The 19,036-nt window shown below is 35.6% G+C and overlaps 2 protein-coding genes across 2 annotated transcripts; one reads left to right on the top strand and one right to left on the bottom strand.

Moving 5' to 3' along the window:
- Positions 1 to 6,827: 6,827 nt before the first annotated feature.
- LOC105794046 (uncharacterized) lies at positions 6,828 to 13,412 on the top strand. The gene is made up of 7 exons (XM_012623027.2): positions 6,828 to 7,598; positions 8,870 to 9,092; positions 9,429 to 9,496; positions 9,804 to 11,415; positions 11,495 to 11,658; positions 11,943 to 12,129; positions 12,238 to 13,412. Exons 2-7 carry the CDS (start codon positions 8,942 to 8,944, stop codon positions 12,846 to 12,848), a joined length of 2,793 nt encoding a protein of 930 aa, XP_012478481.1. The 5' UTR covers positions 6,828 to 7,598; positions 8,870 to 8,941; the 3' UTR covers positions 12,849 to 13,412.
- LOC105794045 (WD repeat-containing protein LWD1) lies at positions 13,231 to 15,095 on the bottom strand. Its single transcript, XM_012623026.2, has 2 exons — positions 13,932 to 15,095; positions 13,231 to 13,377 (listed from the first exon to the last, which is right to left on the bottom strand). Exons 1-2 carry the CDS (start codon positions 14,964 to 14,966, stop codon positions 13,300 to 13,302), a joined length of 1,113 nt encoding a protein of 370 aa, XP_012478480.2. The 5' UTR covers positions 14,967 to 15,095; the 3' UTR covers positions 13,231 to 13,299.
- Between the last annotated feature and the right edge of the window lie 3,941 nt (positions 15,096 to 19,036).

Genomic DNA, 19,036 nt, shown 5'->3' with positions numbered 1-19,036 from the left:
TCGGCCAAATTAGCATCAGCCACATCTTCCTCGTTACTCTCAGCAGCTCTTTTATTTCGCAGTTTATAACAATCTGCTTTGACGTGACCTAACTTGTTACAATAGCAACACATTTTGTCTCGTTTCTTTGATGCTACCAAAACGGAAGCTTGCCTATCTGCCTTGCTATCCAAACCAAACTCATTGTCGAGTTTGTCTCTACTTAACAAATGACCATTCACATCTTTGAACGAGAGTTTGTCTCTGCCATAAATTAAGGTCTCCCTGAAAGACTTGTATGAAGGGGGTAAAGAGTACAATAATAGCATAGCCTGATCTTCATCATTAATATGAACATCAACGTTCTTTAAATCATTTAAAAGAGTAATGAATTGACTGATGTGATCTCTAAGAAGCTCACATTCATTCATGCGAAACGTAAATAGACGTTGTTTCAACACTAAACGATTAGCCAGAGACTTAGTCGCATAAAGAGTTTCTAACCTTTTCCACAAGGCGGATGAGGCCTTCTCCATCAATACCTCCTGCAATACTGTATTCGCGAGGCAAAACTGGATTGCAGACAAGGCCTTTTCATCAAGCTCTTCTCATTCTGTTTAATTTAGATTCTCAAGCTTTTTCGCGATAACAACCTTTTTCAATCCGGTTTGAACTAGAATTGCCATCATCCGAACTTGCCACATATTGAAATTTGTCTTACCATCGAACTTCTCAATTTCAAACCTTGTTGTTGTCATCTCTGAACGGGCTGATCTATGAAAATTAAACTAACTCTGATACCACTTGTTAGGATCGACCCGATTAAGCAACAAGTAAAAAAAATAGCGAAATAAATTGAGAAATTGAATACACAAATTTAACGTGGAAAAACCCCTCCAAAGAGGATAAAAAACCACGGGTAAAGATAATTTTACTATAATGGCAAAAGAACGAAGAGTACAAAAGATAGAGATAAAAAAATTAAACCTGAAAAACCCGAAAACAAAGAACCCTCAAAACGTAAACACAAAATTCTCTAAATGTGTTATGAGTTCTAATCTCTAATGGGTATATTTTCTAAGGTTGTAAAAGAACCTATTTATAGGCTAAATTAGTAAGTCAAATAAACTATGCTAATAAATGCTAAATATATTATACTAATAAATGCTAAATATATTATACTAATAAATGCTAAATCTTCTAGAAAGAAAATATATTTTGTTTAACTTGACTTGCAAGCAATCTCTTAGAATTTGGGTCACATAACTCTAACAAGGCCGTTACACTTTGAACATTAGCAAATGATTTTATTAATTTCTTTTTATGGGTGCCAATATATCCATAAACAGTCTTATTCTACTCCTTAAAACACAAGGTAAATTAAGATAAAGATTCAGCCATATTACCCGAATAATTCCACTTGTCTTTAACAAAAGTAGTAAAATTAGAATGTTTCGTCCATCCAACTAAAAAACGAGAGGGTCTGCCTCTAATATAGTTGAATTCAGCCCCATAGATAGGAAAAGAAGCTTGTGATCAAATTTTATCCTCGAGAGATGAGAAACTAGACAATTTGAGAAGGCTGTCACCCGGGCATCATTAGCTAGTGCCCGATCTAATCTTTCAAACATCCTACCTCTTTGCCAGGTAAATGATGGATCTCTGAAACCTAGATCTTTTAGCTAAGTTAATTTGACAAAGTCACCAAAAAAAGAACACCTCCTCCCAACAGAACAACTACTTCTCTTATCATTAGGTGAAAGAATAACATTAAAATCATCCATGGAGATGTCCTCTAAGGCATGGAAAACTTCTACTCATCCCAAAGGATCCTTCGCTTCCGTCTATTCGAATTGCCATACATAAAGGAAATAAAAATGGATTTAGAGGAAACGCTATCAAGAACTCGAAGAAGTATGAATTGAAGATGATTTTGAATGATCTCAACCTTGACTAAATCTTTCCAACCAACCCAAACACGCCCTGAGAAGCCAATAACTTCAACACGGTAAGAACAATTGAAGCCTATTTAACAATGATATTATCAGCTCTTTTACCACTTACTTTAGGCTCCATAAGACACACAATATTCGGTCCATACTCTAAGTTATACTCCTAAAAAATTTGGGGAAATTTAGCACTAGTGCATCCTTGGCAGTTCCATGAAAATATGGTTAGATTTAAAATCATAATAAAAGAGAAAATAAGGACAAACCTCACTGCCTAGGAGACTCTAAACCAATTTGATGCTCTTCGACCTTGATTGAATCGCAATTACCAACATCCACATCAAGCTGAGAGTGATAAGTTCAGCCATGGTATTCATAGAATCAAGTAAAGGAACTCGCGAGCTGTCGGATGATTTAAAACAACTTCCCTAACAATGAACTATTTTGTTTAGCTTTCTTCCACTCCGGCCACCCCTAGCTTTCTTCCCAGAAACCCGTCCAGAAGGCCGTGAAAAATCCCTACTAGAACCCAACTCAAAATCCCCATCCGTCTGTTTACCGGATTTTGGATTTTATTTTCCTTGAAAGTCACTGTCATGTGCTTCCCAAGATCAAGACCGCCTTCCAACACCAAAATGGCAACTCCACCGATCCCTCAAAACTAGGATTAAAATAAAAAGTAGTTTTCGAATGTAAACCATCAACTAAAACAAAATCAAAGTTCACCGCTATAGCCACACCGACGACATCAGCAAGACCATCGATTTTGCTTTAATCTAAGTTAACTTGGTGGTTCCCACAAGCCTCCAAAACTTGATCTGAATTAGATGAATTAATTCTCATACTAGCAACATTCGGCCTAGACTTTTGGCCTGATTTTTGGGTAATTATCAAATTTTTTTTTCTCATTTCCCTTTAACACTCTTTTACCCCGAGTTTTCAAAACACCTTTAGTAGCCTTTGGTCTTGTGGACCCATTTGCTTGAATATTTTCTTTATTACTTAGGCCTAGCGTGCTAGTAATATTTTTAAAGTCCAATTGACTATGATGACCTTTTTGAACCCCCACGCTCTATAAGGCCCAGATTACGTGAATTAAAAGTAGTCCCTTGTGGGCCACCTACTAGGATTTATTTTCCTTTTATATTGTTATTCCCCAAAATCTTTTATTCATCACTAGAAACCCCCATATCCTTATTTAAGAAAATTAAAGCTTGAAATCGCGACCCCTCAGCTTTTTTCACCGAATTTTTAGCACCCACTCCCCGAAATTCCCTTGATTTTTATCGTGAGTTTCTCTCTACGAGCATCCAAGGCCCATACAACTCACACCTCCCCCTCGTGCCTTTGTTAGCCATTACCAAGTCCATCGGTGATGATCCAGATGGTAGAGTTTCCCTTTCAACACTAGGTCTAAAAACCCTATTCAGGCAAGCCTCATTCACATGCCCATATCTCCCACATCCGAAACAAACCATCGGAAGAAACTCATACTCAACTTGCTAAAGCGTGTCATTGATCAGAACTTGGGACACTAGTGGCTTGTCTAAGTTAACGTACACTGCAACGTGAGCAAAACACCATCTTGCCCTATTATCAGTATTCATATCTATTTTTTCAACCTTTCCAATCATTTCCCCAACTTCCAATAGGATCTTTCGTTCGTACATGTACCCTGGTAAACTCGGGAGCCTAATCCACGACATCACTATGCTCAGAAAGGGTTGTGCAGGATAAAAACTTATCGTCCAAAGTTGTACGATTAGGTACTGACCAAAAATAATCCAAGGACCTTCAGAAAGAACTTTTTCATAGTCAACCTTGTTTTGAAATCTGGCCAAGAAATAACTATTTTCGATGTCCAGTAGTTGAAATGGTGATGAAGGCTTCCAAAGGCTATAAATTTTGTTTTATAAGGTCGAATAACCAATGTTTCGACCCAAAAGTTTTTGAATCATAGTAGTGCCCTGTCCTTAATTAGATTTTGATGAACCCCTTCCGAAAATTCAATAGAAGGAATACCGTTAACAAAATATTTCTTGGTATCCCCTTCCAAAAGTTCAAAATCATCCTCCACCTCTATACCAATCGGTGCAATTACCTTCCCTGGAATAGTAGAGGATTTTCCTATTAACATATCTTTCCAAGAGATTGTTGGTTCCATAGTCAAATCCACCAGCATAGCCATATTCGAATCCTCTTTTATCCCTAAAACGAACTTTTTAAGGATCAACCCTTCCGCAGAACAATTCTCAGACCCAACACTTCCACAAAGAGAAGCAACTATTTTAAGTTACTTAGACTAGTCTTTGTTAAAACTTAGATTACTTGTCAAAATAATTAGTAATTTAGACACCAAACTCATACATCTAAAAAAATATTAATATTTATGGTGGTTCCCTTTAGAAAGTTTAGATGAAAATTTGCAATTAATTAATTAATAATAAAGAAGAGAAGTAGTTACTAACTAATAATGAAGTCAACCTTATTCTCATTGCAACTTGTAATCCCCCAACTAACAATGTCAACATTAACAATGTTTTTTACAATCATTTCGCTTCAACTCTAATTCAAACAAACGGTTTAATCCAGTAATATTGTATACCACATAATAATTAAATATACATAAATACGACACCAAATTTATATTTGTATATATATAAAACATAATAACCTAGATCTGAATTCATGGCTTAACAGCTTCCCCTGTCCCTAAATTAATACCACGGTGTCATGAGTCAATCAAACATTAATTCGATTAAAAATTTATGAGAATCACATTCCATAATTAAAATAAGTAATATTATTTGGGATATTTTGATATTTTCACTTTAAAAAACAATAAATATGTATATGGTAGGATTTAAACCCACATCAATTGCATTAAAAATATTTAATTTATCACTCAATTAAAACTTTATTTTAATATTTTTATACATTTTAATTTTATTATTCACACTTCCTTACCTCCATTAGTTCTATGTCTATACTTAATATTAATAATTTCAATAAAAAATACTTACTATTAATAAAACCTTTAGTTGAGTTGGTGTCACGGGTTAACTCGATACCAACTCTGTTAGGAAATGACTAATATATCATTTTAATAATGACTAGTATTATTATTTTGGTAACTTTTGTCTTTTCATACGTTTTATAGTTTTAAAATAATAGAATTAAAATTAACATGTCTAGAAATTGAATTCGTGTTTAATGAATTCATAAACACTTTTTACCACTACACTATTAATAATTCTTAAGTAAACTTTAAAAAAACAAATTAACTTTAACATAAAATATTTTCTCTCACCGAATTTGTCACTGATTACATTGGTGTCATAAGTCAAGTCAATACTTAATTTTTAAAATTATATTTTAATATTGAATTTTCTTTTCACTAACTTGATAACTTTTGACGTGCTATAGAAAAACGACAACATCATAATAAAAATTGAAGTGCATTTAATATTCTTAATATGAAGTAGTTACTTATGTCAATTTTATTTTACTCACTAGTTAAGCTATTTTTATTTTAATTTTGTATATATTGCATATCATTGCTATAATTATTAGTTTCAAACCTTGCGTTTTATTATTTATTGTATGTTATTTTAAACACACACATGTGCTCTAAATACATGGTTTTCACATGCAAATTTTGGTATCAATAATGTATTTGGTTGAGTTAGTATCACAAATTAACTCAACACCTACTCAATATTGATGATAACTCCATAATAAATAATTTTTTTAATTTTAATAACGCATATATTTCATGTATTATTGTCAATTAATTTCATGCCATATTTTTAAATATATTTATATTTTAAATTTTTATTTTCATAGGTGTGATAAATTTTTAATAGAAATAATAACCATCAAGTAACAAATGGAATTGGTAAGCTTACAATGCATGTAGCATGCCTTACTATACGATGTATCATAAAAGGGTTGTGATTCATACTACTACTACTACTACTTCTTTTCTTCTTCTTATCAGAAACATCCTTTTATCTTTTTTAATAACAACATTTCAAAAGAGTTATTATGTCATAGGTTTTGTATTCTTTAAAATTTAGAATTTAGTCTATGTATTTTTATTTAATGGAATTTAGTTCATCTAATTTTAAATTTCAAAATTCATATTCAAGTGTTAGTACTTAGTTTATTATTATTAAATTTGTTGGTGAGACATTTTAAAACAAAAAATTTTACTCGTTTGATAGCAATGTGACTAAAAATGATATTGAATTTAATAAAATAAATTTAATAGTATTAAAAGTTAGACCTCAATTTTGAAATCTAAAAAGTAAAAAACTAAATTCCTAAAAATAAAAGTAAATGATTTGAATATATTATAACATAATGCTTTAATCTTTTTATTTTAAAAACAATAAAAAATATGTATCTGAAGAGATTTGAATATATTATTGTATGGTATTTTAATATTTTATTTTAAAACTAAAATATATATATAAAAAGAATTTGAACTTACGCTAATTAAATTGATAAAATCTTAAATTTATTATTAAACTAAAGTTTTATTTTTATTTTAATTTTATTATCTTCCTTAATTATTTATTTATACTAATTATTATTTAAATCCTTGATTGAATTGGTATCATGAGTCAAATATGCAACAGAAAATTTATAAAAATATTCTTTGGTTATTCAGTTTAATACTTTTATTTTAAGAAAAACCCTAAAAATTATGCGTGCGAATTGGTATCAATTGGTAAAATTTTAATGAAAAACATATAATACGTATTATCACATATAATCCAAACAGTGCACACGTGTAATGAATAAGAAAGTGGGGTCCAATTCAATCAAACGTAACCCCAACTGTCACGTATTCTCTTCCAACTATAAGAGCTTCTTACTTCCGCTATGCTCTCACTCTCTCTCTTTCCATCTCTTCACTGTGTGATTTAAGCTTATTGTGCTTCTTTTTTTTCCTTCTACTTTCCCATTTTTCTTTCTTCTATTTACTTCTTTCTTATTTTTTTTTCACTCTCAAATGCCTTCCCCTTTCAGTTTTCTTCATAAAGAATCATGGGTCGGTGCCAAATAAAGCTTCTTCTTTCCTTTTCTCTTGTCAAAATATGTTATCCCCATGAAAAGAATTTTCCATCTTTTGAAGCTTTTCCTTTCGTTTTCTCATGGTGGGTGATTGGAACTATAGCTTTTGCTTCAGATTGAATCTCCCCACTTCCCTTGTATTCAATTGTTTTCCATCAGAATTTTCAAACTCATTTGGGTGTTTATAGAAAGCTTGATTCTCGGTTGTTATGCATTGAAGAAGTGGGAGTTTGTTTGTTTGATGTAATAGTTTCAGATATGGCATTCATGGAGAGCTTGTCACTGAAATTGGATAGAACAAACTGTTCAGTCTTTTCAGGGCTTCAATTCTATGGTTGTTCATAAATATTGTTCTGGGTTTTCTATAATGTATATTTTTTGTGTTTGTTGATATGCCGAATCCAACTTTAGGCCATGCAGAGGCACATCTTCGAGGAGGTTCAAGGCGTTGATCACTTCCCAAGTTTATAATTTTTCATGGTTCTTTGCTGACTTAAGAGCTGGGAAATGAATTCTTAAGGGGTAATCAATGTGAATTCTTGAAATGCAATTGATCTTTTCGTTGAAGTGAAGATCCAAGGAGAAAAGGTAACACTTCTCTGGTCTGTTATCGAGGATTTTGAGGCTCTGGTTTAAGGCTTGTAGAGTCAAAAAAAGAAAGGTTTGATTCCTTTGGCATCCAAAGCTTTTTGACTATGGAACTTGTGGTTCAAGTTTCTTGGTAAAACTTGAGTTGTTGAAATTGGACTGTTGGGAATTTTTTTTGCCTTTAATGGTAACATAATCCAGCTACATTTTGACTGAAGCAATCTCCTAGTTCTTGATGGTTTTGAATTTTAAGGAACTCTTTGTTTCAGGCACATGCATTTCTTTCATCTTTTCCCTCATCAAATCAATCATGACTTTTTTTTTTACATTGGATGTAATCTAGTTAGATCTGGATTTCATAATTGCTGGATGTCAAATTTTTTTAAATGATTGCACAAACGAACAGAGCTAAAATTCTAGTTCAAATCAACCTTGTATTTATAACTTGATTTTAGGTACATAGTCATGCTGGGATAGGGTAAAGATCATATATATGTATTTGAATTTGAACTTCAGACCTACTGGATGTTGGTTTTTTAAGTTAAGTTTTGTATAAAAGTTTAGGTGACACTGCTGGACTAGGATTTAGGTGGTGCATGAGGTAGATAAGAGACTTATGAGTATCATAAAGGCTTACGCAATGTGTAGTAGGAAAATTAAGAGTTGATGAATTTTAAAGCTGATCTGTCAAGAGAAATGTCTGGTTCTGCATCATCACCATCGTCATCATTAATGTCAACAGTCTCTCATGATCATATTAGATTTGGACTGACCCGATTTTAGAGTGTCTGTTTCCAGTTCTTGCCGACAAGATTCTTTACCCCTTGATTTTGTGTACACACGAACACACACAAAGGAAGCTCTGTTAGATGCCAACTCTGTTTCATAGGTGGGAAATAAGGGAACCAGTTCTGGATGCTGGTATTCTGAGTCTTGTCAACTCTTAAAAATAGTTGTGGGAACCAACTAGGTTAAGCGTTGGTTCATAGATTGAAAATAAGGGAACCGGTTGCTGATGCTGATGTTCGTTGTTAGATGCCAACTCTTAAGGATAGTAGAATGAAAAACTCTGGTTCACCACTTGGCTAGCTTATTTTCTTCTGTGAAACCTTCAGCTAAATAGACTTTTATCGTAGGAAGATGCATAAAGAACCTATTTTGCTTATTGTTCATCTATACTGAATCAGGCGATGTTAAATGTTTCTGCAGTTCCATTATTTCTGACGTAATCTATGTTTCTGCAATTTCATGATTTCTATCTGTTTTAGCAGATTCCAAATTACCTTTCAACCGAAAATTTCAATTGCCAAAGCATTCTAATCTGAATAAGAGCCACATTAATCATGGCCAAAAGATCAAATAGTTGTTCTCTACGATACAAAAAGGATCAGTTGGGCTGTATGTGGGGCTTGATTAGTATGCTTGACTTCCGCCATAGCCGATCAACTCGCAGACTGCTTTCTGATAGAAGGCGCGGGGACAGAAATGCAGTTGGTAAGTTCTTTAAGTAACTTTGAAGCATTTCCATGGAAGCTCTATTTAAAGTTGCAAGTAATAATAAACGGTCTTTTGGGTTGTCCTTTTAGCATTAAGATATAATTTGGCCTGTTTATATCATTAATCGGAAATATGTTTTTCGGTAGCATTGGTTTTAAACAATAAATCATTTATCCAAATGAACAGAAACCTGCTATGAGAATTCTTTTTCTTTGTAGTTAATTCGGTTTGATTTTCTTGTTCTGTATTGTTTTAAGCACTACTTGTTTTTGTTTTTTCTTTTATAGAGTTTTAAGCACTACTTAATGCTGCATTTTCTCTTTAACTTTGCAGGTGCTCCAAATACAAGAAATAAACCTGAAATGTTGACTAGTTCCGCTGAAGATTGTCCCAGACCACTTGTAAGCTTTGGAAATTTAACCCGAACATAATTTTGAGAATTCTAATATATTCATTAGTTATGTTGCACCAACTCTTCATTTTCTTGAAGTGCCCATGTATGCATATCTAGACATGGGTATTGGGATATGACCCTCCAAGGACCCTAAATATACATAGAAAAACTTGAAAATTGAAAACAACTGAGTTAAACACATCCGAATTTGACACGATTCCAAGTAACATTGTTCATTAGATGGGTAGATGAGCTTAAGATAACGGCAATGGAAAAAGCTTTTCATTTATTATTGATATTACTAAGTTTTTCAGGATGGTGAAGAGGAAAGAACAGCTATTGATGCGTGTAAGCCAAGTGTGAAGAAACTCCTAGAAGAGGAAATGTCTGGAGAGGTTGCAAAGAAAGAAGCAAGTAATACTGAAGTTGAAGTGAAACAGTTCTATTCTGGGGAAGGAGACGATGGAAGGAAGAATTGGAACAGAAAAAACAAAACTTGCAAGAAAAGTTCCAGTAGCAGTCTTCATATGGATGTTGCTGAGAACTTGGTATCGGAAAGATCTAGGCAGCATAAACCAGAGCAACAAACTACAAGCAATCTCGATATGGATAATCTAATGGAAGAGTTTTTTCGGAAAATCCATCAGAAAAGAGTCAATTGCATGAATCATGACCAGCTTGAGCAAAATCCGAAGAGCTATGGTTCTGAAGAAAGGTTGAATGAGGCAATCAAGGTCTTAGTGAGTCAGAAGTTTCTTATTGGGAACCAACTTACAGAAGATGGGGAAGTCCTAGCCTCGAATGAAGTCATGGATGCACTACCCATTTCGAGTTTAGATGAGGAATTGTTTTTGAAACTTTTACCTGATCTGAACTTGTTGAAATACATTCAAGACTTGCCGGATGCTCATTTAAAGGATGAAGAGTCTAAGCCTCTTGCTGAATCAAACTTTTCAGACATGGAATCCACTGGTTTAAGACAACGCAATGAGCCTGTTAATAGAAAGCAGCGTAATTTCTTTAGAAGAAAACTGAAATCTCAGGAAAGAGAACTTTCAGATGGAAATAAGGCTTCTCAAGCTTCAAATAAAATTGAAGTTTTGAAGCCTGGGTCAACATGCTTGCAAACTCCTGAAACTGGAAGCAGCCTCGACTCACCTTCAGATTCTCAGTACATTGTCAGTCATCGGGAGCCAAATGAGAAAGTTGGTTCCCACTTTTTTCTTGCTGAAATAAAAAGAAAGTTGAAACATGCTATGGGAAGAGACCAACATAGAATCCCCACAAATGGTATATCTGAAAAATTTCCAGCTGAGCAACAAAATTCAGAGGACAGTGGCAGAGTTAAGGAATATTTTGGGATGAACTCTCCAACAAAAGACCAATTCTTTATTGAAAGAATTGGCAGACCTTCCATTGGTGTTGCAAAAGGAGAAAAGACAAGCAAGCTAAAGGGATCTGAACTAAGCATGGAATATGAGACTATTGATTTTTCCATGAAAAGGGTCTCGAACATCTATATCGAGGCAAAGAAACATCTCTCTGATCTGCTAACAAACGAGGATCAAAATGAGGATCTTTTGAGTACACAGGTTCCAAAAACCTTAGGTAGGATTCTTTCTCTTCCTGAGTATAATACATCCCCTGTCGGCAGCCCTGGTCAGAACTTGGAGCATAGTTTTACAACTGCGCAGATGAGATTTGCAGGCTCGGACAAATTGCAAATGGTGAGTGAAAATGATCGGTTTGTCAGCCTTCTAAGTATGAGGGCAGAGAAGACCGATGGCCAGCTTTGCATTTCTGAAAACAAAAGCGATAATGAAGTTGAAAGTGATAATGCAATTTCAAACAACCTTGACACTAGTGTGAATAATGACAAAGAGGATCCAATTTTTTGTTCTATAAAAGATGAATTGAGTTCCAAAGGTACAATTTTGCATTTGTTTAATTTATGATGATAATCACGAATATCCCAGGTTTATTAATATTTAACCTTCATATGCAGAGTCTGTGAGTATTGTTAAAGCTACTGAAATGATGGTTCATGAAGAAAGCAAGTCCCTGGATATTTCTTCAGAGACGAGCGGCTCTTCAATTATCACAGATGATAAAAATGTTGACATATATGAAGTTTGTGATGAAAAACAAAATCCTTGGTACTTGAAACAGGTATGGTGATGTTGTTTGCTGATATGTAGATTTGATGTCATTAAGAAGTTCAGAATGATTGAATACCGGCTGCTTGTGCCTTTCAATTAGATCTCACATCTTCCTAGAAAAAACTGAGAGATATCGGACGCCAGATGTCTCAATTTTGTATTATTATTTTGAAGGCAAAGCTAAAATCACCATAAGAAAAAATGAGGCTCTTCTGCGTATCATGCGATTATTCCATTTTGTTGTCTGCATTGTATATGTGACGTCTCATCCAACCTTTTTTTTTTCTCCTCCAGGATTCATCGGAAGTGGACCAACAGCCTTTTTCTCCATTATCATCTCCATCAGACTCATCAGTCATGAAAAAGGTTGAATGTTTGGAGAGTGTTACTGATATACCAGAGCGATCAAGCCCCGTATCTGTTCTTGAGCCAATATTTGCAGATGATCTTATCAGCCCTGCAAGCATCAGATCTTATTCCGGTAGGAATATGAGAGAAGTCTTTTGTTTATTTCACATTTGGCTTTTGCTTTTAAGTTTGTTGAGCCACAGTGTTTCTTCCTAATGCCAAGTTGCTCACCAATCTTCAGGTGAAACATCCATTCAACCGCTAAGAATTCGATTCGAAGAACATGACTCTTTGGCCACAAATCAGAGCAATCGAATTAAAACTTGTATGAATGATACGGAATCAATATTTGAGCACATAAAGGCAGTGCTGCAAGCCTCGAGTTTCAGCTGGGACGAAGTCTACATCCGGTCACTTTCTTCAGACCTGCTTATCGACACATTGTTGGTTGACGAGGTCGAATACTTGCCCAACCAGCTTTGTCAAGACCAAAAACTGCTCTTTGATTGCATTAATGAAGTAGTCAGAGAGGTTTGTGAGTACTATTTTGGTTCCCCTAGTGTTTCATTTGTTAAACCCAATATCCGTCCTATCCCAAACATGCAAAATACAATTCAAGAAGTCTGGGAGGGAGTTTATTGGCATTTGCTCCCGACTCCATTGCCTTGTACTCTGGACCTGGTAGTCCGAAAAGACCTGGCTAAGACTGGAACATGGATGGACCTTCAACTTGACACTGGTTATATTGGTGTTGAGATTGGTGAAGCCATCTTCGAAGATTTAGTGGAAGACACCATAACAAGCTACATAAATGGAAGTTGGGAATGTGAATATAATGTGCTTCCAGCTTAGCTTAGCTGAAGGACAACGACGATAACCTTGCCACGTACAAGGCAACTGAGTCAGTTTTGTTCATACTTCATACCAAGAATGCACCTCATTTTGGATCGGAGTAGGGAGAAAAGCAAGATGGTTGAGTCTTCTGAAAACCAAGCAAGAAAAGGCTTCATTTAGCTCTCCTTAAAAGTGCTTTAGAGAATGAATGTGATGGCTCTTTTCCATTGAAATCATGTAGATACGCAGCAACCCAAATGCCTACTTCATGTGTCTTGATCCTTAACACCCAGGTGAGGGAGAGGGTACAGGTGTCTAGAGCTTGCTGCGTATTGCTTCCGTGTTCTTCACTTTGATTTCATTTGTTCTAGCGTGCTTGGGTTGTTAAGAGTTTCTCGCAGGGAATTTAAATCCCTGTTGCATATGGATTGTCGGTCGTGAATGTAATACCAGTGACAGAGAACCCCCCTTAAACCCTAAATCGGTGAGTGTTGTTGTGGCTACTTTGATAATGGCGCATGGTATTATGTACTTGAATAAGTACTTGCTGAAAATAATAATAATACAACACTGATACGTAAATCCTTGTTCGTATAAATTCTAATATATTTTAATAATTTTGTGTTATAAAGATATTGGGAAAATTGTGAATAATGTGGTAGAAAAATTGGGAAAATTGTTTGTAAAAATTATAAAAATTTATAAGAAAATATTTGATACGTGAAGAATGTAATAGAGACAGTAACATATTGGTGTTTTGATTCGATTTTCAGTGAACAAAGTTTATTAATTTGAAAAATATCTTATTGAAAAAACAATTGTACAACATTTAAAAGGTAATTTTATGTTAATTTCAAATATCGAGAAATGGTGAAATGTTAGTTTTCTTATCGACATTGTATCAAATGCCGGCTGTTTTTACGTAGGTATTTGTATTTAAGTTGCAAAAATATTTTGTGAAATGAAAACTTGCAGTTCAGTCAATTTTAACTCGAGTTTGAATTCAGAAGTGAAACTCGATTCAAATGGAAGATCAAGCAAGCATGTTGTTAGTTAATGTCAAAACAAACAGAAAACCTAAATTCACACGGTAATTCATACCCTTAGAATCTGAAGCTTAGTGGAGAAGGCAATGGCCACCCAATCAGGCTGAGACGACGACCATTGCAACTGTTCAATTTCAGCCCCAGCTGTGTATGCAAGAATGGGGTCAAGCCCACCTTCAACAGGCTGACCCATCGAAGACAAATCCCAAATCAACGCCTGAGAATCATCGCCGGCGGTGCAAATGTGGCAGGAACTATGGGGAGCCCAAGCGACGGCATTGACGCTCGCCTGGTGTCTCCGCAACTCAACCACCGGCAACGTCGGGAAACGGATATCCAAAACAACCACCTTGGCACTATCCATTATAATGGTTGCCATATATCTGGGGTCCTGCTTGTTCCACCCCAACCGCACCAGCGGCGCGTCCGGCTCCGAACTCTCGTAGATGATCGTCGAATGTTCCTTGTCGCGTAAATCGAAAACCCTAACGGAACCGTCGGCGGAGACGGAAGCGAAAACCCCAACTCCACCCCAAGCGATGTCGTAAACCTCCTTATCGTGGGCAATTAACTGGGTATCCACTGTTTCCTTCTCGATATCCCAAATAGTGCAAGTCGTATCAATGGAGGAAGTCCCGATTCGCTTCGGCTCCGCCTCGTTCCAGTCGAAAGACGTGAGAGGACCGCAAAATTCACTGTTCTTATTGCCATTAAGGAGCGATTTGAGGTCAACGCGGGAACCGTCATCCGAGATCCGCCATATGCGAAGAAAATCGGAGGAGGTAGCGAGAAGATCGGGTTTCTGGCAATCCTTGTCGGGAATGAAGATGGTCTTAGTAGCGGGATAGGGATGGTCGAAGGAGAGGTTGGGATCCGACCGGATCTCACCATTGGAGTCGTCGAGTTGAACAATCTGGAGACGGTTAGGGTATTGCTCGAGGAGGCTGGCGATGGCGAGTCGGTACTTTTTGTCGCGGCGGACGCTCCAATTCATAGCGTAGATGTACCAGGGAGCTTCATATGTGTATATCTCCGATCGTTTTTGCTGCTCGTCGGAAACTTCGGGGTTCGGATCGCTGGTGGCCGTCATTACCAACGCTGCCGCTGTCAGCTATTTTTTACTCTTAGCAGATAACCAAAGAAAGGTTGGATTGGTGTGAAGATTATGGAAGATAACGTGTTTTGACGACATTCCTTTTTCATCTACTTAATGACAAAAAGTTATATATGCTTTTTGTTTTAATATTTAGTCGTTATATACTCCGCACAATACTATATTATTTCATTCCATAACAAAAATTTTAAAGCTAAATTTATTTATTTAATTTTTTTTTCAAATATAAAAGCCGAAAATTTAGAAAGAAAAGAAAAGAAATGGAACCATGCCATTTCAAACAGTGAAACAGAAAACATAATATATATATATATATGTATAAAAGAACTGGGTGTCTTATCTGCAGAAATATAAAATATTCGGATTTGACTATTGCAGTAATAGTAGCCATGGTCAAACTCAAGGTCCTGCTCTTTCACCTTTGCATAAGAGTTCAATGGTCTAGCTCAGAAGACGAAAATGAAGAAGTATATATTCATGGGAATGATACTCACCAGAGATGCCAATGACATCCATGTCAGGGAAATCAATTTGAAGGAAATCCAAAATGTTTTGGACACCCTTTGGTACCATGCATCGCCAGTACTGTGGGTGAATCTCAAATAAAGATTCTTCCCAGCAATGACACATTTAATACCTTGAAGCCTGGCAAACCTACTTGATCTGCAACAACAATCCAGCACCCATTTTAGCTTCAACTTAAATAAATTAACCCAGAAATGAAAAAAATATATACAAACAACAGCCAAGGTCTTATAATTTTTTGGTTCCTCCAAATAAAACTTCAAATCAGCTACCCTTGGAGCTCTAGCCATCCCACCTCTCAATGGAACACTAAAAGCTCCACCAGACAAATGAATAACCTTACATCCCCTATTAGTGCTAGCCACCAAGCACCCCTATATGGTTGTCATAGGAATTGAGTACTCTTTTCCATTAAGCAACAACGACCCATAAATTCGTATCCAATCGGAATCTCACAACACTGTTTTAAAATCGGCTCGTAATAGAATCCATCTAAGGGTAATCCCAATAACGGCTTCCCCGTTAATCTCCTTAATGCCTCATGCCTGACCACGATCGCTCTCTTGCAATCACCTACGCCACATTTGGTTGGGGTGAATGGAATAGGGCTGTAATGGAATAAAGTTGTAATCAGTGATTCAATTGTTTGGTTGGATGGAATGAAATAGAATTGTAATAGCAAGGCTTAAATGACCAAAGTGACTAGAGTAGAGGTGATGTGAGCCCAAGTATCAAACCCAAAACCAATTCTAACAAGTCGAGACAATATGGAAATGGGTCAAATATTCAAAGCCCAAATTCACAAGAAACATCCAAAGGTTTATCCGATTCTTTGTAGCTACCGGTTGGGCCAATCACAAGAGCACGAGCTAAGCATTTTAAGGAGGCTCTTAATGGGTTGATAAAAAGCCCGTGGGAGCAAGCCCAATCTAATCGAGGGAAACTTCCAAATCCTAACGTGGTTCAAGTCATTCAAACATTGGATGACTTTTCCAATGGGTTTGATTAAATAAGGGAAAATTTTCAAAGACTTTAATTAAGTTTATTTTAGTTTATTTTAGCATCTTTAAATTAATGCCATGCATTATTAATCAACATCTTTTAATTATGACATGTATTATGTGTTCGCATTTAATAAAGTTATGCATTATGAAACTCTCATGTTAGTTAAGATTGCATCATAAATTATGATATGCATTATTTAACTACCATGATAGTTAAAGTTTGCATCTTAAATAAAGTCATGCATTAAGTAACTCATTTGTTCATTTAGTTTACATCTTAATTAAACCATGCATTTAAGCATCTTAGTTGTTAAATATGTTTGAGTTAGTTTATATAAGTTGTTATTTATTTTGGCTGTTATTTTAATGCATTAGTTAAAGTGTGTTTATTTTCATTTTTATTAAGTTGTTTTAAGTTGAATAAGAATGTGAATAGGTTTCAAGTGATTAAGGAATATTCAATCCTGATTAGGTGACTATTCAAAAAACCAATGGAGGCTTTCCAAATTTTGTTCGGTTTTGATGCATTTAAGGCAAATTCATGGCACCAATTAAGGGGAGAAAGTACAAGCAAAGAAGGCAATTAGTTACGGAAGAAGAAAGGACTTCAAAACAACAACTTTAAAGAGCATTAAGCTTCATGAAGATGATGACCTTTAAGCTATCCAAGGACTAATGAAAAGACATGACCTCTCAAATACACAAAGTCAAGTGAAGAGACATGCCTTTTGGGCTAGCTATCAAGAGTTTAAATCAAATTTAATTGTTTGTTTTTAAGCTAGTTAAATGCTAAATATGAAAGGTCTTTGTAGGAACTTGAAAGGTTATTTTAGAGGCCTATAAATTTCGGCCTAAGCTACCTATGTAAAAAAAAATTTTGCTTGAAATTAAATCATACTTTTGTGAGAAATTTTCTCTAAGGTTTTTTATTGAACTATTTCAAACTTTTCAAACTTTCTAAGTTTGTGGCATTCAAAAAAATTATCTTATCACTTTGTTTTCCATCTCGGGGTATAGCTACTCCGATACACCAAGATTCGAGTATTCGATCAAGTTTAAGTGGGTCGTAGTTTTAATATAGCTACGATTCCTTAAAGAATTCAAATGCTTCAGATTAAGGTTTCCACCTTTTGAACCATTTCAAGACGATTCTTCACATTAAGTTATTTTTCGATCATCCAAGCTCGGGAAATCTCATCAAGAGGGGTTGTGTATATCTATTCTTATCAGGGTGATAGCTCAACTCGACAAATAGGAGAGAGATCAAATCGCGCGAGAGAGGGGTTCCCCATCATCTAGATTCAAAGTCAATGTGTTTTTTGGATATTGATCGTAGCAAACATCACTTTCTTCATTGGATATTGTTTGTCTGGGTAAAAGTATCGATATTAGGGACCAGAGTATCGATACTTTACCAAATAATAGTTTTCAAAATGGATAGTATGTCGATTTGGTATCGATACCTACAATACGTATCGATACCTAACACAAAAATATCGATACTGATTTCTTCAATATCGATACCTTGTTCAAAGTTTTAAAATTTTAGAGATTGGTCCATATTCATGCTAGAATCAAATAGTTTATGAATAGTTGTTCAATTTAATCATGTTATTGGTTGAGATTGTTATTATGCTTAAATTTAACGCATTTGAATTACATTAAATGATATATTTTGCATGACACTGCTCCAGTGACTGTAGTAGCATCCCGTAACTCGGGTCCGGCGACCAGATCGGGTGAGGGGTGTTACATTTACAGTAGGCTAGACAGATGTCGATTCTACCTCTTCCAACTCCCTATTTATAATAGGATTTTCTTAACCAAGAGCTAGCTTATGGATATCAGATATCGATATCGGAAGATCAGGCCCATCACTTCTTCTTGACTTTTATGATTTGCCTGCTGGAGGATCATCGAAGGTTGGAGAAAGAGATAGAAAGCTGACTAGAGTAGGGGGTAGAGGGGCTGTGTATATCTATTCCAATCGGGGTGATAGCTCGACTCGACAAATGGGAGAGAGATCAAATCGCGCGGGAGAGGGGGTCCCCCATCATCTAGATTCAAAGTCAAGGTGTTGTGAACACCCCTAACTCATCTAGATTCAAAGTCAATGTGTTGTGTAACACCCCTAACCCGTATCCATCGCTGGAACAAGGTTACGAAGCATTACCAGAGTTTACAGATCAAATAAACAAACATTTCAAACTTTTCGTATCATATAATATTCATGTCAGAAACTAATCGAAATCAAACATATTGTCCCTTATACGCTCTCGAGGCCCAAAATACGCGTTAGAAACAAGTCGGGACTAAATCGGATACTCAAAGAATTTTTCAAAAAAATATTAAAATTTTTCAAAGCTGCAAGGGTCACACGGCCGTGTGACTCACACGGCCCAGAGACACGCCCGTGTCTTAGGTCCGAGTGGACATACGAAATAAGAACACACGGTCGTGTCCCAGCCAGTGTCCATGCCCGTGTAACTCACTGACTTAGGTCACACGGCCAAGCCA

Source organism: Gossypium raimondii, chromosome 3, assembly GCF_025698545.1.
Source record: "Gossypium raimondii isolate GPD5lz chromosome 3, ASM2569854v1, whole genome shotgun sequence".
NCBI classification, from domain to species: Eukaryota; Viridiplantae; Streptophyta; class Magnoliopsida; order Malvales; family Malvaceae; genus Gossypium; species Gossypium raimondii.
This window is presented reverse-complemented; position numbering and strand designations above follow the sequence as displayed.

Coding starts and splice junctions, on each gene's coding strand:
- LOC105794046 (XM_012623027.2), top strand. CDS start 8,942: ATGGCCAAAAGATCAAATAGTTGTTCTCTACGATACAAAAAGGATCAG. Junction 11,416..11,494: donor AGATGAATTGAGTTCCAAAG/GTACAATTTTGC, acceptor CTTCATATGCAG/AGTCTGTGAGTATTGTTAAA. Junction 11,659..11,942: donor ATCCTTGGTACTTGAAACAG/GTATGGTGATGT, acceptor TTTCTCCTCCAG/GATTCATCGGAAGTGGACCA.
- LOC105794045 (XM_012623026.2), bottom strand. CDS start 14,966: ATGACGGCCACCAGCGATCCGAACCCCGAAGTTTCCGACGAGCAGCAA. Junction 13,378..13,931: donor CTAAGCTTCAGATTCTAAGG/GTATGAATTACC, acceptor TATTATTTTCAG/CAAGTACTTATTCAAGTACA.